Source organism: Podarcis melisellensis, assembly GCF_964234715.1.
Source record: "Podarcis melisellensis genome assembly, chromosome: 15".
NCBI lineage: Eukaryota > Metazoa > Chordata > Lepidosauria > Squamata > Lacertidae > Podarcis > Podarcis melisellensis.
This window is the reverse complement of record NC_138532.1, coordinates 33,472,941-33,497,152: the sequence shown is the minus strand read 5'-3', so window position 1 is coordinate 33,497,152 and position 24,212 is coordinate 33,472,941. Positions and strand designations below refer to the sequence as shown.

The 24,212-nt window shown below is 48.0% G+C and overlaps 1 protein-coding gene across 1 annotated transcript in view; it reads left to right on the top strand.

Annotated features, from left to right (window-relative positions):
• MYBBP1A (MYB binding protein 1a) overlaps window positions 1-18,658 on the top strand; it is a 52,101-nt gene extending 33,443 nt beyond the window's left edge. Inside the window, exons 24-27 of the mRNA XM_081890187.1 lie at window positions 5,319-5,432; window positions 11,916-12,017; window positions 16,105-16,229; window positions 17,492-18,658. Coding sequence (XP_081746313.1) covers window positions 5,319-5,432; window positions 11,916-12,017; window positions 16,105-16,229; window positions 17,492-17,885 — 735 coding nt within the window. The 3' untranslated portion in view covers window positions 17,886-18,658. The remainder of the gene's footprint in view (window positions 1-5,318; window positions 5,433-11,915; window positions 12,018-16,104; window positions 16,230-17,491) is intronic.
• The last annotated feature ends 5,554 nt before the right edge of the window (window positions 18,659-24,212 follow it).

Genomic DNA, 24,212 nt, shown 5'->3' with positions numbered 1-24,212 from the left:
GAATAATAATCCTGCTCTGGTTAGTGTTGCCTACTCTCTCTTTCTGAACTGCAATTAGTGCTTTCAGCAATGATTAGAGCTTATTTTGTCGATTGCCCTTTTATCCCGCTCTTTTGGCCAAAGGGTTCCAGCCAGTGTGTGCCCTGTCTTGTCCCTCCCTGTTAATGGTCACAACAACCTTGCGAGGAGGTTTTGGCAGAGAGAGCAAGCGCTAGAAATGGCCAGTCCAATTTGGCAGCCCCCTAGATGACGGGGTGGGGAGAGAAGGGGGTGTCAGAAAGAAGAGAGGAAAGGGGGCAATCTTACCGCTTGTGGCTTAGCCCACTGCTAGCATGTGGCCTCCAGCAGATCACACCAGAAGGAATGTGGCCCTTGGCAGAGAAAGAGTTCTCCATCTTCACCCTGGTCCATGAGGTTCCCCCCTCTCCCTCACATCCCTTTAAATAGAGCTTGTATTAAACCCAAAACCTAAAGTGTGACCTTACCTGTCCTTCATCGAGTCAGCGATTCCTAGTTTGGTATTTTCCTCCTTTGCATAGGAGAATCTTCTCTCTCTCTCTCTGTTTTTAAGGAAGTGGCCCTTTTTAGACGAGATGGGCAAAGAGGAAAAAGCTTCAGGCCTTCAAAATGGAGAGGACCCTGGCCCCAGGCCAGGCAAACACTTAAGTGGTTTTAATTTTAGGCCAGCCAATCGATCTTAATTCTGCCTGTATTATCACGCACCTCCCAGGGGCCAAAGCTGTTGCATCGGTCCCCCCCCCCCTTTCCTCAGACATCACGTTTGTCTCCGTCTCTCCAGATTTCAGTTCTTTTATTCAGAAACAAGAGCCTTTGTGGCACTCTGAAAACCAAGCAGATACATAAGGTTTCGTGGACTAGGTATAGTCCAGGAAGTATTTGGTTGCAATTGAGATGATGATGATGATGATGATGATGATGATGATGATTTATTGTTTCTGCCCCACCCATCTGGCTGGGTTTCCCCAGCCACTCTGGGGCTTACAGCAAAATATAAAAAATAACAAAATGTCAGACATTAAAAACTTCGCTGAACAGGACTGCCTTCAGATGTGTGCTAGACATTGTGCACAGTGGTACTTCGGGTTACAGATGCTTCAGGTTACAGACGCCTCAGGTTACAGACTCTACTAACCCAGAAATAGTACCTCGGGTTAGGAACTTTGCTTCAGGATGAGAGCTTGGTTTTGAGGCCAGTTTAAGAGTGTGGAACTCTGGAGATGTTAGGCACTGGACCATATCGTTTATGTATAGGTGAAAGAGTGTTGGGGCTAAAATGCATCCTTGTTTGACTCCCTTTGTGTTCAGCATGAGAACAGAAATTGTGCTCCGGCGGCAGCGGGAGGCCCCATTAGCTAAAGTGGTACCTCAGGTTAAGAACAGTTTCAGGTTCAGAACGGACCTGCAGAACGAATTAAGTTCTTAACCCGAGGTACCACTGTAATTCTTTATATTCCTGACATCTGATGGGCGGGTGTTCCACACAGAGGGTGCCACCACCAAGAAGGCCCTCTGCCTGGTTCCCTGTCACTTTACTTCTCTCAGTGAGAGAACCGCCAGAAGACCCTCAGAAGTGGACCTCAGTGTCCAGACTGAATGATGGAGGTATAGACGTTTCTTCACATATAATGAGCTCAGGCCCTTTAGGAGCATTTGGAGTCAGACAGAGTCCCTAAGGTACTTCGGGCCCCAGTTCTTTTCTCACATTGTGATTTTTGCGTAGCCCACAAACAAATTAAGCCTGGCTTAAATACAGTTCAGAGGGGAGGAATCCTCTCACCAGTCCAGATGGCACGCAGTTGGCTCCCATATCCTTACTCCAGAGGAGGCTAGCAGAAGCAAAACAGAGTTGTCCGGGAGGGCAGTTGTTGTCAGTCTCTTCCCCAGCTGTTAGTACAAGTCTTATTTCACTGATGTGTGCAAGTTCTAGTAGTGTTATTTCATAGTTAACTTGATGGCTACCAACTTGAGCTGCTTTAGAAGGGAATCAAACCAATTCAGAGAGGCTGTCCGGGGCCACAAGTCACTGGCAGCATGTCTCCCGATACCCAGAGAAGCATTAATGGGAAAGGCTGCTGCTGCTGCTTGTGGACTTCCTGGGGGCACCTGATTGGCCACTGTGGGGTGGAAGGCGGGGGGAAAAGATGCTGAGCAGATTAAGGTCTGTTGCAGCAGAATTATTTAAGACCGGCTTGCACCTCCTTAGGTTGTTCAGGCAATGCCCTTCTAAGGTCTGCTTTGGCCTCCTTATCTTCATTGCCACAGGTTGAAAGGGATAATGAGAGCTCCCCGCCTGGAGCAAAGCAGATGAATTGTTCACCGGAGCGTAGCTAACCTGTCTCTCAACAGCCGACTCTCTCCGTGGAAACGTACCGGGGCAGTCCGCAAGGACTTGTAGGGTTGAGTAATTTCCCTAATGCGCTCGAATTATATTTGCCGTTTGATGCGTAGAGAGCAGAGGCTTAAAAAAAAAAAAAAGATAGGAGACTGACAAGAATCCACACCAGCCTTTTCCCCTTCTTCTTTTTTTGCAAAGTCCACCAAGCGTAGCCTGAGGGGAGTCTATTGCCTCGGTTGCAAGGTCACAGGTAGGTTGCAACTTGGAGGTGCCAGTGAGGGACTTTGCTAAGACATCTCTTCTTTCACCAAAGCGTTTGACTAGCAGGTGGAGCGGGAACTACTGTCGCATCTTGACATTTCATCTCCTCGGAATCCCACTTTGGCAAATTTTGGTGTCAAATGTTTACTAGGTAAAGGGACCCCTGACCATTAGGTCCAGTCATGACCGACTCTGGGGTTGTGGCGCTCATCTTGCTTTATTGGCCAAGGGAGCTCAGCATGTGGCCAGCATGATTAAGCCGCTTTCTAGCGAACCAGAGCAGCACACGGAAACGCCGTTTACCTTCCTGCCAGAGCGGTACCTATTTATCTACTTGCACTTCGTGCTTTCAAACTGCTAGGTTGGCAGGAGCAGGGACCGAGCAACAGGAGCTCACTCCATCACGGGGATTCGAACCGCCAACCTTCTGATCAGCAAGTCCTAGGCTCTGTGGTTTAACCCACAGTGCCACCTGCGTCCCGTTTACTAGGTAGTTTTTCAAAATTGTAAATATTCACTGGAATCATTGGTCAAACACCTGTTATTAGTATCTGGCATCCAGCGATGCCCAAAAGCGTTTTGCAGCTTAAAAGAACAAAGAGGTGGCTCAAGGACTAACACATTTCCTAAGACTGTAAAATTGACGTTATCCGCTGCAAGATAAAAGCTTCGGTGCGCACCATACATTGAAAGCACTTTTGCACCACTTTAGCAGTCATGGAATCCCCCCCACCCACCCAATAATCTTGGGAACTGAGGGTGCTGAGAGTTGTTAGGGGACCGCTCCCAGCGCTACAGTTCTCAGCACCTTTAAACTACAGCTCCCAATATTGTTTGGGGCGATCTCCTTACAAGTATTTTGATGAAACATCAGGAAAACCTTTCTGACACTAAGAGCTGTTTGACAGTGGAATGGCTTCCCTGGGAGGTGGTGGACTCTCTTTCCTTGCAGGTTTTTAAGCAGAGATTGGATGGCCATCTGTCATGGATGCTTTAGCTGAGATTCCTGCATTGCAGGGGGTTGGACTAGATCAGGCATGTTCAGCTTTCAAGAGACTGTGATCTTCTCCCACTTTAAAAAGACTGGCAGTGATCTACCAAAGGTGTTGAGCTTTTGGGGGGGGGCAGGGCAGGATCTTGCGGTCGACAATGCACCCACCACAATCAACCAGTAGATGGCAATCAACTTGTTGGACATCCTTGGACTAGATGATTCTTGGGGTCCATTCCATCTCAACAATTCTCCCAGTCTTCTCCTCCTCCCCTCTGACCTCTCATCATCATCTCACAGCCAATCCCTGGGCTCTCACCACTTCTCTGCAGCCAGCAAATCCATGACAGTTGGCATCAGCTCTGCCCCACTCTGGGAGCAACTCCCCCCTCCCCCCAGCTCCAAACTCAGGAGCTCTTTGGGACATAAGGGTTGGCCAACTTCCCCCTCTTTATTTTTGGCCCATCTCAGAATCTGGCTGTGTTCCCTTAGCTCAGCAGGTTGCACATCCTGTAACTGGCCTCTGTCTTGGCCACCGATAATACGATTAAAAATAAAACCACAGCTCCTGCCCGGAAGTTGCACAGAGACAGGATCTGGTCCTGGCACAAACTGGTATATCACAGCGTTCATCAACCTGGTGCCCTCCAGGTGGCTTTGAGTTGAAGCTCCCATGACCCGTTGACCACAGCTGGAGCTGATGGGGATTGTAACAATATATATTTTTTAAATCTGGAGGGCACAAAGTTTGCAGAGCTGGGCTTTATTATCTGGAAGGTGGTGGAGTTTTTGCCACTAGCTGATGAAATAAAAATGGAAGCGCTTCCCGATTCTTCCTAATCTTCTTTCTCCTGCTGGCTTAATTTCCGCGATGGTTCAAAGATAGGAAGAAGCAGAAGACCTTTAAGTGTCTCTGTGTTGAATGGCTCTGTTTGTGGCCTTTAGGAACCCAACCGAACGAACCAACCTTTCCGTGTCTGATGTGTTTCCGTGATGCAGGTTGTTAAAGGCTAGCTGATCTGCGTGTGCAAGGATCAGGGCTCAGAGACAATCAGTGCTTGTGCAAACATCCACAGGGTTTGAGGTTTCTTTTGCCTGGGAGTTTCCAGCTGTTTTTACACACTGCACAGCAACAAACCTGTTGGCTTCCCAGTGTGCATTTAGAAGGGCACTGTGCCCTCAGGGGGGTAAGGTGTCAGGGGATGAGCCTGAACAGCAAAGACTTGGGGTGTGTTGTGGTGGGATGGGAGATGGAATGCCCTGAGGTCTTAAAATCAGCTGCAAAATGGGATTTTGATCAAGTGTCTTCCTCTGGGAGGATGCGTAGGTCTCCTTCTCCCTTGTATCATCTCCTTGCACCACAAAACTACTACAGTGGTACCTTGGTTTAAGAACAGCTTAGTTTATGAACAACTTGGATTAAGAACGCCGCAAACCCAGAAGGAGGTGTTTTGGTTTGTGAACTTTGCCTTAGAAGCAGAACATGTTCTGCTTCCTGTTGAGTGTAAATTGAGTCCTCTGCTGCTATGGGAAAGCACGCCTTGGTTTAAGAAAGTTTTGGTTTAAGAACGGACTTCCGGAACGGATTACGATCATAAACCTAGGTACCACTGTATTAGACACAGGCTTAGGGGTGGGTAGGGGAGATTGCTTCCTATATTGTACCAGTTTCCATTAGTTCACCTGCTTTTCCACCCCTTTCTTTTTCAGGCCCAGGCATGCATGCTTCTTCAGAAAGCTCTGCAGACCCGGGATTTCAAGCTCTCGCTGTCCGAAAATGACTGGGAGGAGCTGATCAGGGAGAGCACCAATCAGATAAAAGAGGTGAGATGTTCCAGCCTCATATTAAAACCAGTGTTTGGTTCCCCCCCCCCCCCAATAAATCTCATATCTCTACTCTACTGCTATCTTGAGAGTATGATCTGGTCCGTAGACAGGAGAACTGCACTCATATGCTGCTGAGGAAAAGGAATGGGCTGTGTTCATGCAGCAGTTTATTCCATTTCCCTTACGTTTCCCTAACTGTTAATTTGCACATTTTATTTGAGCTTCCTCGTGATGTAAACGCCACTTCTGGAACCATAGTGGAAGTTTTAGCACCCATTTCAGTTGCCTTCAGAAAAAACCCATTAACACAGATAATTGCAGGAGTAAAGTGACGAAATTTGGGGCGGTATACCGGCATACGAATCTTTCCTGCTTTTGCCATGGGGGAATTTGGGAACAGAGGCACACATGTGCGGGAATTGGAGGGGGGTGAGTAGCAGTGTAGTCCAGTAATGTTTGCTGTTTTACCCACTCCTATTGGCATGAATGAAATATAGCACAACATAGCAGTGTGTCCGTGAAAAAGGCCACAGTTCTATAACGCAAACGGTGAAAGGAACATTAGAGAACAGGACAGAATACAGTTGGCCAAGGTCCTTATCCAAACTATTCCTTTAGATACAGCGGTACCTCGGGTTACATATGCTTCAGGTTACACATGCTTCAGGTTACAGACTCCGCTCACCCAGAATTATTGCTTCAGGTTAAGAACTTTGCTTCAGGATGAGAACAGAAATCGTGCTCCGGCGGCACGGCAGCAGCGGGAGGCCCCATTAGCTAAAGTGGTGCTTCAGGTTAAGAACAGTTTCAGGTTAAATACAGACCTCCGGAATGAATTAAGTACTTAACCCGAGGTACCACTGTATTTAGCAGGTCATGCTGGCAAGGGCTGATGGGAGTTGTTGGCAAAAACATCTGGAGGTGAATGTATACGATACTTTCAAAGGGATAAGGACCATTACTTTCTTCCGCTGCAGTATTTAAATCCGTTTTGCAACCCAGCACAGTCAGTCAGATAGAATTAGGCTTGCTCGCTAAGATGGCAAAATGGACATGTTTAATCAGAGAAAAGTCATTGTTAACATTTGCCAAAGATTGGAAACCTCTCACAGACTTTTGCGCAGACAGAAATAATGACATCTGGATTGGAGGGTTGAAGATGATGTTTGTTTATAGAAAGTTGCTTTGTGGGGTGTTATAGTAAATTGGACTATAATACTGTTTTTATATAGTAGACAGATGAAGAATTGGAAGTTCTTTACTTCCGAATTTACGTTTCTATCTTTCTCTTTTAACCTATTTTCTATTCTTTTTTTATTTCTCCCTGCCTTCTCTATTCCTCCTCCCCTTCTTTATCTATATAAAAAGACTTGGTTTGATTAAAAAACGGGAAAACATATCAAGTTTTGTATTTTTCTCTGTCAGCCTCAATAACATTTGGGCTTGCTTAACACCCACTCCATCTTACAAGGTAAAGAGAGACATTTCCTTGCCCTTTTTGCCCACCCCTCCTCCTCTTTCCTTTTCATCTCGCCTGAAGAAGCGTTGTGGAAAACTCAAAAGTGACATTTCAGCTAGCTGTAACACAGATATGACCTCCCTGCTATTCCTAGATATTCTCTCTCTTTCTCTGTGCAGTGGACCCAACACTGCTACCTGCATTTCTCATATATAAATCTCAGGAAACAGACACCTGGAGACGGTTTTTCCCTTTGACAGGTGCTTCTGCTAAATCGTTCGCTGGGGCCCAGTTTGCTGCAGCCTTCCGCTTCCCGCTGTGCCCTCCTTTTCACCCCGGCTTGTAATTTAATAGGGCCGCACGGTGTCTAGTCCACCTGCTGCAGGTGACGCAAGACAGATGATTGCAGGAGTTAACAGGTTGGGGAGCCGTCCTTTTTCAGCGTGTTGTGTAACATGAAGCCGAAGGAAAGGGAGTCCGGGGGAGGAGAAAGAGGCTATTAGGGGAGAATATGTGACAGTCGCCTAAAATAGCATCCTAACTAGCTGCAGGCCTCTGCATCTCTGTGTTCACTTACATAATAAGAACTTCCTGACCTTATTTGTATCCATTTTGGTTGGGATGCCATTTGCGGGGTCACCCGTGCTTCAGGTTCTCCGCTATGCCTGACCAACCGCAGGCAACTTGTTTTCTGTGCCTTCACTCCAAAATTGATTCCAGAAAATATATTATTTATTTATTCAATTTACATACAGCCCTTTATCAAAAGATCTCAGAGAGGTGTACAGCGTTAAGAACACATTTTACAGAGCATCAATTGTAAAAAAAAAAGATGATAAAATAATCATAAAAACCATCAACTCCCCAGCTTTAATATGGGTTTATTATTATTATTTTAAAGCTATTTGTATCCTGCCGTTCTCCCAAGTTGGGATTCAAGGTGGCTCGCAAGGTTTTTTTAAAACATTAAAAACTCAAAGTCGTAAAACCAAAACCATTTAAAAGCAATAGTTTGAATACAGTGAAACATATTTAGGACCAGCCATTAAAGTACAGTTTGCCCTGATGGCAGCCCAGCGATCAGCATCGCCTGCACCTGAGTTTCCATTGGACCGAGAGAAGGTGCTCACCAGAGGATCTTAGCACCCTAAGGCTTCATGCCTGTCAGAGTAGACCCATTGAAATTCATGGGCATGGCGGGTTCGGTCCATTAATTTCAGTGGGGCACTCTGGTTGGTAAGGAGGAACATTTTAAAATAGGTCCAGAGGGGTTAAATTCTTTTGGTCTACTTCTGCAATCTAGGATCTAGCTAACATGTCCCATCGGTGCAAGGATGTATGTTTCCACACTGGAACTTTCCCCATCCTCCCCTGCCATGTGTGCAGCCCCTCACAACCCCAAAGAAACTGCAAATATGAATGGATGAAAACAGGGCCCAGCATTTGCCTCTTCCGGTTTTGAATGCTTGAGCTGTGTTTTGTAAAATTTTTGTTTTGGCAGGCATTAGGTACAGCACCACAATACGTCTTGTAGGCAACTGGAGAGCTTTTCCTTCTACCTCCAAATCAGATATTGTGTTTTGATAATAAGTGTATGTTCTGTTGTGAGCTGCTTTGGGCACAGTTTGCTCCGGAAAGATGATACATGAGCTAACCCGTGTTCTCGTCTCAAATGCTGGCTATTCAATATACGCGGAGCTCGGGTTCTGATTTGTTTGTGGTGCTTTGTCCTTGCTTAAATCCACAGGATCGCTTCGGGGGCCTGTCTGTTTCAATCCATCACTGTTATTAAAAACAAAAGCCAATAATGAGCGACATATTTTGATGGCTTGGGGGGGGGGCTGAACCTGGTGACAAAAACGGATGTGTGTGTGTTGAGAGAGAGAGAGAGAGCAGCAGCAGCAGCAGCATCAGTTAAGCTTGGATAATATAAAAAATACACTTTATGAATGGAGGAGCTTCTTCAACAGCCCTTTGCATCAACCCTGGCTTTTGCCAATTTGTGTCTGGGATCCTCATAGTGGAAATATTTATTTTAATGTTGATGTTTGCGGCAAGGTTTTCTTCTGGCACAAAGGCAGCAAACAGAGGTGGAGGGCAGGGGTCCTCAGCCTTAGAAATACAGTGGTACCTCGGTTTACGAACTTAATCCGTTCCGGAAGTCCGTTCTTAAACCAAAATGTTCTTAAACCAAGGCGTGCTTTCCCATAGCAGCGGAGGACTCAGTTTACAAATGGAACACACTCAACAGGAAGCGGAACATGTTCTGCTTCCAGGGCAAAATTCACAAACCAAAACACCTACTTCTGTGTTTGCAGCGTTCTTAATCCAAGTTGCTCATAAGCTAAGCTGTTCTTAAACCAAGGTACCACTGTATATCACTCAGCTGATGAGTTGGCCTGCTGGACTCGTAGATTCACCTCTGCATACCAGCAGACAGAGTGAATCCCGTAAGCTGTTTGCTAAGGATGGTCCTGGGCACCAGGCCTTGCACGGCTAGAGGAGGGAAGGCATTACCATGGCAATGCAAGGGCGTGCCAAGAGGCTCTAGGCCGGGTTGTTGTAGGGATTGAATGAGGAGGGGGAGAACCACATACGTGGACAGAGTTGTTCCGCCTGGCCTTTGGCTTGGAGTCAATTTGATCCCCTCTTCCTTTTTTCCTTTCTCCTCCTGTGATGAGGGTGCATTTTAATGTTTTAATGTTGTGTTTTAATCTTGTTTTTAAGTTGTTTTATTTCAATTAGTTTTTATTATTGGTTGTTAGCCGCCCTGAGTCTGGCCTTGGCTGGGGAGGGCAGGGTATAACTAAAAATTATTATTATTATTATTATTATTATTATTATTATTATTATTATTATTATACACCACCTGGAGCTCCTCAGAGAAAAGGGCAGGATATAAATGCAACAAATAAGTAAAATAAATAACTAGGCAGAAGCATAGCTGGGCAAGGAAATCCGCAAACCCAGTGGCCCCATGGAGTCCCTGCACCAGAGTAAATTCTGGCATATATCTTGTCCTGATTTGCTGGTGGCTCCTCGCAGAGCAGACTGAAGATCAGTGCTGTTCATATTGAGGCCTGCTCTGTCTGTAGGCAGCAGGACCTGGAGACAAAGGGCCCCTCACTTGCCGAACTCGAGAACAATCCTGCTATTTAAACTGTGTGTCAGACCAGCTGGAGATGATACGGGTTGGGTCCTTGGCTCAGGGACGAACCCAGGAGTTGTGGCAGCATAGCTTTCTTAAATAAAAGAATAGCAATAATCCTCATCTTTGTTACTGGCTCTTTCCCCTCCTTCTCTGGGAAACAGCTTATCTGCATTGCTCGCCAGAATGACAAAGCATAGCAACATTTTTTACTGGAATCATCAACTCCTAGAATGGTAGCATTGGAAGGGACCCTCACGGGTCAAAACCCTGCGAGGCAAGAATCGCAGCTAAAGGATCCCTGACAGGTGGCCACCCAACCTCTGCTTAAAAACTCCTGCGAAAGGAACAGACGATAATTCGGTTGCACAGACATCTCTAGCCGAATGAATTGGAGAGCAGTTGATGGGGACGTCCGGCAGAGGGACGCGGGTGGCGCTGTGGGTTAAACCACAGAGCCTAGGACTTGCTGATCAGAAGGTCGGCGGTTCGAAAACCCCGCGACGGGGTGAGCTCCCGTTGCTCGGTCCCTGCTCCTGCCAACCTAGCAGTTTGAAAGCATGTCAAAGTGCAAGTAGATAAATAGGTACCGCTACAGCGGGAAGGTAAACGGCGTTTCCGTGTGCTGCTCTGGTTCGCCAGAAGCAGCTTAATCATGCTGGCTACATGACCCGGAAGCTGTACGCCGGCTCCCTCGGCCAATAAAGCGAGATGAGCGCCGCAACCCCAGAGTCGGTCACGACTGGACCTAATGGTCAGGGGTCCCCTTTACCTTTACCTTTACCGTCCGGCACAGTGGACAGGACTAGGCTAGATCAGGCCAATACAAGACCAGCCCACCCACAACACACCAGGGGGCAATGAATGCCTCTGCAGCTAACAACAACAACAACAATTATTATTATTATTATTATTATTAATTAACATCCCACCCTCCCCAGCCGAAGCCAGGCTCTGAGTGGCTAACAACAATAAAAGTAACACAGCATTCTAAAATCAATTCAAAATCAAATTAATGGCTCTACTCCTCTCCCTGCTCTGTCTCATTCTGAGGAGGTGAAGCGGGGTCCTTCCTTAGAGCAAGGCATTCTGGGAGGAGGGGACCAGGAAGAGAACTTGTGACCCGCTGCTGTGGAACTTCAAAGTTCTGTGTCGCGTGTTGCATACGTTGAACCTCTGTGAAGTTCGGCACTTGTCAGTCCCCAACTCCCACATTTATGGGGCTGTACCACTGTCCCTGACCCCAAGTTCACACAGCAAAAACCCAAATGTATGTGGAGACCTATGGGACCCTGATGCTTTTGCGGAGTTGATACTCTCACGAGAAGCTAGGCGCCTAAGGAATAGGACCATTGAAATGAATGGGACCCAAGCTGTCAGGCCCATTATTTCCAATGGGTTTTCTCTGAGGAGGACTAGCACTGGAGACAATCCCTAGGCCAAGAGGGGGGGGGTACCTTTGGCCTGCCAGATGTTGCTGAACTGCAACTCCCATCAGGCCTAACAGGCGTGACCAGTGGTCAGGCACGATGGGAGTTGTAGTTGGGGGGGGGGGCTGGTTTATTTCCCTCTCATTCTATTAATAAAACAAAAAACAGCAGACCAAGTTTCACAAAACATAATTCATTTCTTTCAGTTGCTTTTGTTACTTGTTTTTCTGCCCATGTAACTTTCCATACTTTCTTACACCATGATTCTAACGATAGATTTTTAATGTTCTGGAGTGATAGTTTTCTGATCCTATGCCTTATTTTCTCTTTTTGTGGCAGTGCTGAGGAAACCGCAACAAATAACATAAATGTCTTGAGGTCCCTCTTCGTGGATATGATTTTCGTAGTAATTGATTTCATTTTCTTCCTTCCTTTTTTCTCAGACTTTAAAGACAGTGAGTGAAATCAAGGTCAAGGTGGACCAGGAGAAGATCATCAAATGTCTGGAGCTACTGAACTACCTCATAAAAACTGTGACTCAGCAGGTAGATTTTGCTCTTCCAGCCTGGTTTTATCTTTTATCTGGGACACTGGAGTCTCTTAGCTCACGTAAATTGATCATATGGACCTTTCCTCTTTGGATTAAGATTGCTGTTCCGCTAGGTCTTTGTAGTTGAGAATAGGTGCTTCTTGGTGTGAGATAAGGCTGGATGGAAATAAAGCCTTACTGTACATTGGGGATGGTGATGATGGTGATAATAATAATAATTTTATTCTTTATACACCACCCATCTGACTGGGTTGCCCTAGCCACTCTGAGCAGCTTCCAGAATATAACAGAACACAGCAAAACATTTGACATTAAAACCTTCCAATACAGGGCTGCTTTCAGATGTCTTTGGAAAGTTGTGTAGTTGTTCGTCTTGTGTAGTTGTTGACATCTGATGGGAGGATGTTCCACAGGGCAGGTGCCACTACTGAGAAGGCCCTCTGTCTGGTTCCCTGTAACCTCACTTCTCACAGTAAGGGAACCAGCAGAAGACCTTCGGAGGAGAACCTCAGTGTCTGGGCTGAATGATGTGGGTGGAGACACTCCTTCAGGTATACTGTTTAGGGCTTTAGAGGTCAGCATCAACACTTTGAGTTGTGCTCAGAAACGTACTGAGAGCCAACATGGATCCTTTCGGACAGGTGGTATATGGTCCTGGCGGCTGCTCCGTGTTCTGCCAGTCTTGACTCCTGGTTCCTTGTCCAGTGTCTTTATCTCCTGGACCACCAGCGCTTTGTATCAACCACAAACCAAGTGGACTCAGGTCTGAGCTTCAAGGCCTCCACCTGGGAATGGCATCAGTGCTGCCTCCCGATTCAGTCAGCAGATCCCAGGGCCAATCCCTATTCCACCCTATCCCAGATTCCAAACTTCCTCCTCCCTGAGGAGCATCTTAGCCCATCAGAGAAGATCTTGCTACCTTCTCTCATCCTGCATACTGTCCTGGACGTGGCCTGTGCTGGGGGCTATGTTTACCTGTCTGTGTTCCCTCTGATGGCTGCTTCTGAAACCCAGCCCCCATCCACATGTGTACCTCATTCTTGGTGTCGGGCTCTCATACCCCCTCCCCTTTGGACCCTGCAAATCTTGACTGCTTAGCTGCCTGTCCCCAGTAGAGAGTGAATGAGTTGTTGCTGAGCGACTGATTCAGCGGATGGGTGAATGAATGAAATCAAGTAATGAATGAATCATTCGTATTTTATCCCCCTTGAAGCGAACATGATGGGGAAGGAAGCAGTGGCATGAAGGAGAACAATGATGCATTCTGCATATGCTCAACATTATTCTGGCCTTGCAGGAGAGCAAGAGCAACTTCATGCCAGCCCCAGCTCATATGTTGATTCCTCCTCTCCCCCTTCTTCTTTAACTGTTATTATGCGAGGCGATCCTTCGCCTTCTTTTGGGCATATTTATTTATTGGTGGATTGTTTAGAATTGTAGGCTTGGAAGGGACCCCAAGGCATAGCTGTCACCCGTCCCTTATTTGGCGGGAAACTCCCTTATCCCAGCGCCGTGTCCTGCTGCTGTCCCTTATTGATGATGTCCCTTAAATTTCCCAGGTTTCAAAGGAAGCAGCTCCTCTCCCTCCCTGGCGGCCAGGGAGGAGAGAGGCTCCAACTGTGTTGCTTGGCTGCCCAGCCCACCCCCCTCCGGCCTCCTCTCACCAGCCTCGGCCCCCGGGAGCCCCTTCCCGCCAGGACTGGCGGGAGTCTCAGGCCCTTCTGCCGCCATCCTCCTCATGGCTGCCAAACTGAGCTTCTCTGCCTGGGGCCTCCCCACTGCCTGGCGCCGCCGCTACCGCTAGCCCGTACTGCAGCTGCGCCGCCGAAGGACTCGGATCATATGGGCAGTCTATGAATTGCTGTGGAGCCTTGAGAGGAGAGCGAGGGCAACCATTGAGAAAGCAGTTCAAAGAGAGGAGGCGGAGGCGCGGGCAGGTGTTCCAAGGGCTACAAGGGAAGGACCGCAAGCGCTTCTCCCATAGATTTGTAGTGGTAGACTAGCATAAATGGTCTGATCTGCGTGTTTACTTCGAGTACTATTTCCCCAGCCCCTCTTCCTCCCGCCCCGCCTGATGGAACTGTGAGCTGCAGGTGGAGCATGAGAGAAAAGATACAGAACTGCAGCAGCATCTTCGTAGCTTGGACTTCATTTTGCGTGAAAAGTGGTTTCATCAGCTGGTGTCTTGAGCAGTAACCTCTGGAAACGAAGGGCTAAAAACTGGCGCTGCTCTCCCAAATTATCTGGTCCCTTTTAACTTCGTATCTCAGCTGGTTGACTAAAATCCCTTATTTTGGCTGCTGATCCCTTATTTTCGAGGCTGCTGGTCCCTTATTTTCAAATCTGTAAGTTGACAGCTATGCCCCAAGGGTCTAGTCCAACTTCCTGCACTAAAAGTGCTTGTAAGACCTTACGGATCCTTAAAAGTTTGGTTTTTGGGGGGCTGGGGAGCTAGATTGTCAGTGGAAAAAATCATTTGCAGCTTTTTCGACTGCTGTGTGGGTGAGACAAGGACAGGACCCTTGTGGGAGAGAGAGGTTGACAGCTCAAGCTGACAGGAAGGAGCCAACCCAAGTTTCCCTTCTGGGTCTCCAGCTTCCCCTGAGCTTCCTTCTCCCGGGTCTCTTCCCTCCTCCCTCCCAATGATACCATCCTTCTCGCCCCCCTTAGACACCATGTCTTTCTGTGAAATCGCCGGCAATCTGTAGCCAGTGGCAGCGGCCAGGGAATCATCAGCACAGCTTCCCCAGCCCTGACAATGACAGCGATATGTTCACATATTATCCATTTCTCAGCACAGCCTTCGTGTGTAATGATCCCAAGTGGGTGGGGGGTGAAGGGCAGGAATGCACCATAAAACTCAGGTATAAGATATCCCATTTTATCTATTTTGGAAGAAGACCAGACTCTACAGGTAGATGTGTTTAGAAAGAATTTTATTTATCAGTATAAGCTGGCTGGCCTTGAGCGCTGCAGTTCTCTTCGCTGTTTTTGTGGGTGGTCTTGAGAAAACTTGGCCCGGCTTCAGACATCCCTGGAAGGAGGGGGGGAAAAGGGCAGTGAGTGGGATGGCTGGAATTTAGCAACATCACCCAGAGCACCTCCACTGGCATCTGCCCAGCAACTTCATCTGCTAACTTCAGCCTGCCGGTTTCCACAGCTTTCACCTGTTCACAAATATCCGCCAATTTCCTTTTTCGCACACCGTGTTGGCATGAATGCGCACACGCCACTTGCCTCGACCGCATTTGAAGCCTCCCATTCTCACTCACACACAAACAGGCAGCAGCCAACATCCACGAAGAACTCCAGCAGGGACGTTTCTTCGTCATTCACTCTCCATTCATTCCCATTCATGCCCTGGCTTCAGCCCACAAATATCCGCCAGCTTCTGTTGACTGGTGTCCGAAAGTGAGCTTCAACAGACCTTTTATCTGGAACTCCTGTCTCTCATTCCATAATATCCGCTGCCTCTGTTGTCTTTTGTGCATCCATTAAATTTCCCCCCCCAATAAGACACTTAAGTGGAGATTTCCATCCTGGTTTGTCTACTTTGAATCTGACTTTTTTAAAAAAGCAAATACAGTAGAACCTCTATTTGTGACCGCCTCTACTTGGGCCCGATCCAAGTTGCGACCGCAGCAAACCCGGAAGTAAATACTGGGTTTGCCGTGATTCGCGTATGTGCAGAAGTGACTTCTGCTGTTTGCGCACGTGGAGAAGCGGCAAGCGGCTGCCGCCGTCTGCAAATGCGCAGAAGCGCACTGCTACTAAATGCACCAGCGACCTGGATCGACTTACGGACGGACCTCTGGAACTGATTACGTCCATAAGTAGAGATTCCACTGTACATATATGAAACTGTTTTTATATGCTTATATTAAGTTGCTCTGAGATACATATCTGAAACTGAAAATAATTAACATGGAGACACATGGCTGCTCCTTCGTTTAGGGAGACCCAAGAGCTCCATTGCGGGACCGCATCTTGCCAATTTGTGAGCGTGTAAAGATACCGACTTATTTGAGGTGCAGTGTTTGGTGGGTGTCAAGCAATCTGGCTTTGTGGTCTTTCCCCTTCAGAAGCTGAACGTGGATCTGGCAGGGCTGCGCCATGTGCTGCAGGCGCTGAGTCAGCATGAAGGCTTTGGGAGGTCCACACGACTCGACAATATCTACTGGAACGTCATGAAGCTCCTGGGCGTCACGTAGGTGCTTTGTTTTGGGGCGAAACCTGGCCGGATGCAAATCGCATTGTTGGCCCTTGCGTTTATTTATTACTTGCATTAAAATGAAAGCTCATGAGAGGTCCCCAGCAGGAGAGCCTCTGTGGTGTAGTGGACAGACTACGGGCATGGGAGACCCGGGTTCAAATCCTCACTCAGCCAGGAACAATCTCCCTCGCAGGGTGGCTGTAAGGATGAAATGAGTAGAGGGAAGACCATGTCTGCCTGCTTGAGGTCCTCCGAGGAAAGGTGGGATATAAATATAATGCCACTGAAATGTGGCTTACTGGTAGAACATTGCTCTGTCCCAGGTTCCATCCTTGGCATCTCCAGTTGGGGCTGGGAAGGACCCCTCCCTGAAACCCTGGAGAGCTGCTGCCAGTCAGTGTAGACAGCACTAAGCTAGATGGACCAGTGGTCTGATTCTGTCTGAGGCAGCTGTCTAGGCTCCTAACAACAGCAACCTGGGTTGGAACAGTGCAGGGATGTCTTCAACTCCTTTCCCCCTTGCCATATTCCCAACTCCCCCCCCCCCACTTGCCTGCAGTTGCAGTTCCATAAATGAAGAAGATGTATCGGAGGGCCGCTCAGGTTTTATTTGGCTCTCTGCCTTAAGATGGCTTCATAATCTTTGGCCTGTTAAATATGATGCCCAGTGCACTGGGGGGGGGGGCACAGAGGGCAGCGTGAGTAGGGTGTAGCAGGGCAGTTATGCACCCTGTTAGCCCCACCCCCCAAAAGTGCCCAGGCTCCTGGCCCTATCCAGGTGTTTAGAAAGTTGATGCGAGTTTTAATTTGCTTTTAGTCTATTGTTATTTTAACGTTTTGAAATGCCATATTACTGTTTTGTTGCTGATTTTTCTTAGTGATAATTTTATTATATTTTACAATCAAGCTTAGTGCTTTTTATTCTTATATTTTACACTCAAGCAGTGAATAAATAAATAAATGAAACATCCAAAGGGGACCCAGTTTTGGGAAGCCTGGAATAGATGAGCTTTTCTTATTTATACAGGGTGTGGAACATGTGTACTCTGTATCTACAGGGCCTCTTTTAAAGGACTCACCCTGTATAAATATCATAATAACAGGGCTGGGGGGAGCCACTGCTCTTAACCCGCCATAAAGCTGCATCATAGATATACACACATCCCCTTTTGCTGTCCTGCGATTTATCCAGCCCGCCCGTTTCTCTGTCCGGTGTCTTTTCAAAGCAACTTGGACCATCTTCTCTTGATTTCCAGGCGACCGGTCAAGGAGAAAGCCCCGGCCCAGCCGAAGAACCCAGCCGCAGCCGAGGCGCCGAAGCGGAAGAAAAAGGGCTTCCTCCCTGCCACCAAGATACGCAAGAACCGCAAGAAGGTGCCGCCAAGCCAGTCCCAGGAGAACGGTGCCGAGAACGGCGGCAAAGAGGCCGCCACAACTGCTGCAGAGAACGCCACCCCTGTGGGGAAGAAGAGGAAAAGGAAGAGGAAGAACCGAGGGGGAGGCGGCGGCCAGAGCCAAGTGTCCGTGGAGGGTCCTCCAGCCAAAAAGTTGGCACAGCCACAAGGGCGCGGCAAAAAGGCTGATGCGCAGCAGGGCAGTTTGAAGAAGAAGAGAAAGAAGGGAAAGAAAGGGAAGATGGCAGAGGACTGATTTGGGAAGGGAACTGGAAGGGGGAAAGTGCTGGTTTTATAAATGCTCGGAGGAGCCTTGGCCAACATGGCGCCCTCCAGATGTTTGGGACTACAACTCCCATCAGCCCTAGCCAGCATGTTGTAGTCTAAAACACCTGGAGGGCGCCAGGTTGGCAAAGGCTGGGGAAAAACCTTTTGCACCTTTTGTTTGGTTTAAAGCAGGGTTTCCCAGACTTGGGTCCTCTGCTGTGGTTGGACTACAACTCCCATCATCCCTAGGTAGCAGGACCAGTGGTCAGGATTAATGGGGATTGTAGTCCCCCAAAACAGCCAGAGACCCAAGTTTGGGAAACCCTGGTTAAATAATCCTCTGAATGCAAATGTGTGATAAGCATCCCTTTTATGTATATAAAAAAAATCAGCTTGCAGAATTTTAACTATACTACTATAATATTTACTATAGTAGACTGTTACTGGTAGTATATTACTACTGATTGGAAGTCCAGTACTCTGCTCCAGAGTTACTAGCCTTGAAACAAATAAATAAAAGGTTTTGGGTCCCTTGGTTATCGTGCTCGGAAAGCCCAAAGGAAGCCAGATCACAGATAATATAACACATTTTGGGTTTAAATGGAAGCAGCCTCTTTTAGACGTCGCTGTCAGAACTCCTTGGAACATTCAGATTTATGATCCTCTCCAGCCCGCCGTCCTGACCTTTTTAATAACAGAAGGCTGAAAGTTACTCCGCTGTTGGGTGTGTAATCCTTCATAAAAATTATATGTTTTAAAAGAGTTAGCAGTGGTGAAGTCTCTGTTAGAGCTGGAACAGGTTTTTCTCTGCATGTCTTTATTTGATAGAGACGGGTTGGGGGAATCGATGCCCCCCCCCCTTTGCAAAAGATTAACAGTCAATATAATAAAGGATTGTCCTAGAGCTGGAAGGGAGGTCCAGCGTCTTCCAGTCTAGCCCTCTGCCAGTCAGTGCAGGAAATCTGTTTCAGAGATCCAACCTCTTCTTCAACACCTTCTGAAATGCTCCTTTGGACTTCTGGACAATCAGAAGTCCTTTCTCTCGTAATTTGAACCCTCTGATGTGGCTTATGCCACCTGGGACAACGGAAAATGATGTTGCTGAAGTTTATTCGGTGGGGGAGAATAAAACAATGAAAGGAAGAGTTTCTCATAGAAAAAAATTGAGAAAAATAGTGCCTCTATTTTCTGTTTCATATCTCATGTTCTACAAATGCTAGAAGCATGCTTATACTTTTGTAACTTTATACTGTAGAGCGGCTAGTCCTTCCTTTTATCCCTTGATCTGTTTTTGCCAGGTTGAGCACAGTTTCCCTTGTTTTGGAAAAGACAAGGGCAAAGCAGGAGCTGAGAATTCCTGCATGGCAGGGGGTTGGACTAGATGACCCCGAGGCTCCCTTCCAACTCCACGATTCTGTGATTTGATGACTTCCATCATCTTTGCACTTCCTCTTGTGCTTAAACCTAAAAAGCCCTTCAAAAAAATGTAATTATACAAAAAGCGGCGTGTCGTCAAGCACAGCGTCCAAGGACAATTTTCTAAGCTGTACCGCACCACCGTTTGTTAATCCACACAAGGCTGTACCAGCCTGCAAATGATCCACCGTCTCCCCTGTTTATATTTCCACAGTTCATGAATTCTTAAATACGTCAGGCTGTTAGCCAGCCAGATGCCAAATCTGCTTCTTGTGTTCTGTCCTGCTGGTGAATTTCTGCCTCAACGGGATGCCAAGTATATTGACACATGCCTACCTGCAGCACTAGAGATCTCTGCTCAAGAGTTCGGCAGGGCTTGCTGACTTACTCTTGGTTTGCGGCCTAAATCATACATCTTAATTGGACCTAAATCGTAATCTTGAATGGGGTCTGTCAATACAATTTGAGGGCTACTAAAGTCTTAATTTTGGTGGGGTCAGTACATTGGTCCGGTTTTCTTAAAAGAGCAGACGGTGAGGCAAACCAGTGCCTGGGCCACACCACTTTAAGGCAGTTCAGTGATGGACTTCTCTGTATGAAAACTCAAGCCCCTGCATGTAGAAGACTAGTAGGAAAGAGGGTTCCTAGGGACACGCCTCACTTATATGCTAGATTTCTATCTGCAGTGTGCGTTTGTAATTTGCACAGAAACGGAGTAGGCAGAAGACACGAGCACAACTCCCCGGTGTTTTTATAACGCATAGAGCTTTATATTCCTCCTCGGATCTGCTCATCCTTCGGCCTGTCACATCTTGCTTCTCTGCGGGTGCCGTAGAATAGGATTGGATGTGGAGAGGAGCGTAGGAAGACATCAGGGCCATGGGCGTCCCCCACGTCCCTCCGTTCAGTCTCGCTGTTTTAATTATTCTTTAATGATGCAGCTACAGCAGCCCACCCTCTGCGTATGTCTTGAAGGAAACAGCTGCTCATCTTTTGTGCCTGAGGAGAAGAGGCGGCACGTCCCGTTGGAGAACATTCATAAGAGCCGCTAAAAAGTTTTCCGCTGAGGAGAAGCGGATCTCTGCGTGGTGCGAAAAGGACCATCTCGCCAAGCAGCCGGGCAATTTGAGGTTCCAGACCCCTTGAGGACAAGGGTACCATGGCAACGCTCCCATCTGCATCCCCCTCGTGGCCTGGAAAGAGGCCTTTTGACATATGAAGAGGATTAGGCATCTGAGGGGAAATGGGTGGATGAAAATGGCTGGCGTCACGGGCAACAGCCTCCTTCACTAGTTCCCCCAGGGAGGTTTCCATCCTACGGAATTCTGGGTACTTTGAAAATGGGGACTTAAACCACCTGCTTTTTGCTGTCTGAGGAGAAGCAGTACTAACAGATGGGTGTGAGAGATTCTGTCGTATTCTGTGCACCACAATGTTGCAGTGAGGAGTTCTCGTCCAGGGTTGCAGCAGCCAGCCACGCTCTTTTTCAGGATACTCCATTGCACGCTTCCCCATACAGTTTCTATTTGCTGCTCTTTCAGCTGCCAGCCAGCATTTTGTGGCTACATCCGTACCACACACTTAAAGCACTATGATGCCACTTTTTTTTTTTTGCCAATTTTCCCCCCCCTTGATTTTTCATAATCTTTAACCAATTGTTGCCAAAGTAATACAAATTTAATACTTATTAAAGTGACACCACTTTCTTTCTTGCGGCCTTCCGCAAACACCCCTGGGGAATGTGTTAAAGGTGCTGATTGATTTTAGGCATCCCGATTCCTAGATTTTTATTTTTATTTTTGAGTTCTCCCTGGTACGGAGTACTGGCACCTTGTTTTATTTTTGCTGCTGTAATGGGCCAGGAGTCTGCTTCACCTGTTGAACAGCAGACTGGAGGGGGGAGAAGATTGAGTGACTACCTGCAACTCATCAGCCTTCAAGGACTCAATAGAAGGTGCTGTTAAGAAGCAGCTGGCTTCAGCTGCCTTAAGCTTGAGCTTCCAGCAGCCATCAAATGCTGGAAACAACGTTTGCAGGTCCTGGCTTCTTGCTCGTCTTGACCCCTGAACCCATGATCATTGGATTCCTGGACCGTCTGACCGCATGGATTGCTGTTAGCCCGACCCTGGGACTGGACCTGACTTCGGATGCTGACAAGATGTCCACCTCAGAGATGCTTCTGGTTGGCTGGTTTGCACCTTGTCGCTCAGCAATGAGATTATGACAACTGCCCGTGGCAGCCATTTTGTGCTGGCACCCATGGCGCTGCCCTCCATGAGGAGCGGCACCTTGCTTCTTTAATCAAAACAGCACTGCCCATTCCCCTCACACAGCTACAATCCCAGGCGTCCCTGTAATGAGGGATGGACAGGCTGATAAATATATTAATAATGTATTATTTGTACCCTGCCCATCTGGCTGGGTTTCCCCAGCCACTCTGGGCGGCTTCCACAGAGACCAAAGATACACTAAGATGTCACACATTAAAAACTTCCCTGAACAGGGCTGCCTTAAGATGTCTTCTGAATGTCAGGTAGTTATTTATCTCTTTGACCTCTGATGGGAGGGCGTTCCACAGGGCGGGCGCCACTACCGAGAAGGCCCTCTCCCTGTAACTCCACTTCTTGCAGTGAGGGAACAGCCAGAAGGCCCTCAGAGCTGGACCTCAGCATCTGGGCAGAACGATGGGGGTGGAGACGATAAACCGTTCGGGAAATTGCAGCACCCTTAGCAACATGCGGCTTCCAGAATTCTTTGGGGAAATCCATGGGAGTCCAAAGTGATTTCGCTGTTCTTTAAATGAATGGCACGTATCTGGCCAGAGGCAGAGGAGGTCATTCAGCAGGTTATTCCACCTGAAATGCTGCAGGCCTGGGCTTTGCTGTCCAGCAAGCCGACATGCCCCCACATTGCTTCCAGTCGCTGCCAGGCAGGTCGGGAGTTGGGGTGGTAGCAAAATGTATCCTAAGGTTGAAGGGGAACCGACCTGGGCCTTTTGAGAGAGAGATCGATGCTTTGCCAGCAATGTACTTCAGATAATCCAACACAGCTCAGTCAGTAGAGCGTGAGCCTCTTAAACTCAGGGTTGTGGGTTCAAACCCCACGTTGGGCAAACTTATTCCTGCATTTCAGGGGGTTGGACTAGATGACCGGCAGGGTCCCTTCCAACTCTTACAATGTTATGTGGTCCTCAGCAGATCGCCCCTAGAGGAATGTGTTGATTATGTGAGGGGAAATGCCTTTTTCATTTGCTCTCTTCGTAGTCCTGTTCAGCACCATTTCTGAGACGGGGTGGGCGGTTGGTTGTGGGGTGGGGCAGTTGTGGAAACCGCTGTCAAGGTTCCTGCAGTGGGCGTTCCCTGTCGTTCACGAGAGATGTCAAAAGCCAGCCTAAGCGCATTATTAAAAGGCTATGCCCCCATTAAAAGCCCTCGGATGTGACCTGGCTCACCCCCTCCGCCGAAGCTCGCCTCTGAGCTGTGCCTTGTTATAAATTCTGCAAATTGGTTCTGCAAATGGAAGGGGGTGGTCGCGGCCTCTCGCAACTGGCAGTCGGTATGGGGGTTGTTCCTGCAGAGACTGTGTGTCAGGCAGCCGAATTGATTTGAGAGGATGAATCGTCCATGCCTGGAAGCGTCAGGGAATTCTGCCATGCCTGGGCACATGTGCATTTGCCTGAAGATGCATTGCTTGAATTGGGGGTGGGGTGGGGTGGGGAGGAGTGTGCATGCAAGGTTCACCCTCCTCTAAGATCTTTGCACTGATAAACACACATGTACACCCACCCACCCACACGTCAGTCACTGACTTCCGCCGTTTGCAGGCGGCTTCTACTTGAATCTGCCTGAATGCGAGTAGAACCATCCGCACTGTAACAAGTCATTTAGCCCTAAGGCTAATCTCTCTGTAGCTGACAAAAACAGTCAGGCTGACACTAAGCGGTCTAGAGACCGATGATCTGAACCCAGCTATGGCAACACAAATCTCAACAAGAGTTGTATTGGATCATATCACCAGCCCCCTCTCTATTGATTTCCCCCTAAATTGATTTTTGAATTCTGAATTTATTGTTACTCAAGTTTTATACCGTATTTTATGCTGTTTTTTTGTTGCATCAATTAAGTGTTTTAAATTTGTCGTTAGCTGCCCTGAGCCCAGTTTTCTGAACCGGGAAGGGCGGGGTATAAATAAAAAATTATTATTATTATCCCAGACCCTGCAGTCATCATCTGAGGCCCTTATCCAGGTGCCGCCTCCACAAGGGGTCCGGACGGTGGCAACATGAGAACTGGCTTTTTCTGCGGTGGCTCCCCACTTATAGAACGCTCTGCCCCGGGAGGGTTGCCCGGTGCCATCATTACTGAGAATTAAGGGTCATTGCAGGGGGGGTAAGGGGCCCACCCTGAATCACACCAGCAGAGCTCAGGAGAACCCAGACGGCAGGACCCCCCCCCATTTCCTTCCTAGTGGTGAGAGACCAGCAGTGCCTCCTATTTGCCAAGACACTGCTGTAGAGGTGGCATGGGGGGTGCTGCCAAGGAGGAGGCAGACCCAGCTTCCAAGGAGCACATCACAGGTGTTGCTGCCATCGTGGCAGCAGCAGGAGACACGTTCCTTAGAGCCCGGATCTGCTGCCCCTATGTATCCTGCCGCCCGAGGCAGTTGCCCTGCTTTGCCTCCTGCGTGGACCGGCCCTACTTGTTTGCAGCAAATCTCTCCAGATCTCTGCACAGGCATGGCTGTAAGCGCTGCTGGAGGAGAAACACCTGCGGTTTCCTTCAAAGCCGCTGTCTCACCTGGAACCCGCGTCTCACGACAGGCAGCCGAGCAAGAGATGAAAGCCGGCACAAAGTGTTTAAATAGCTTTATTTCTTAATTTACATAATGCATATATTTATAT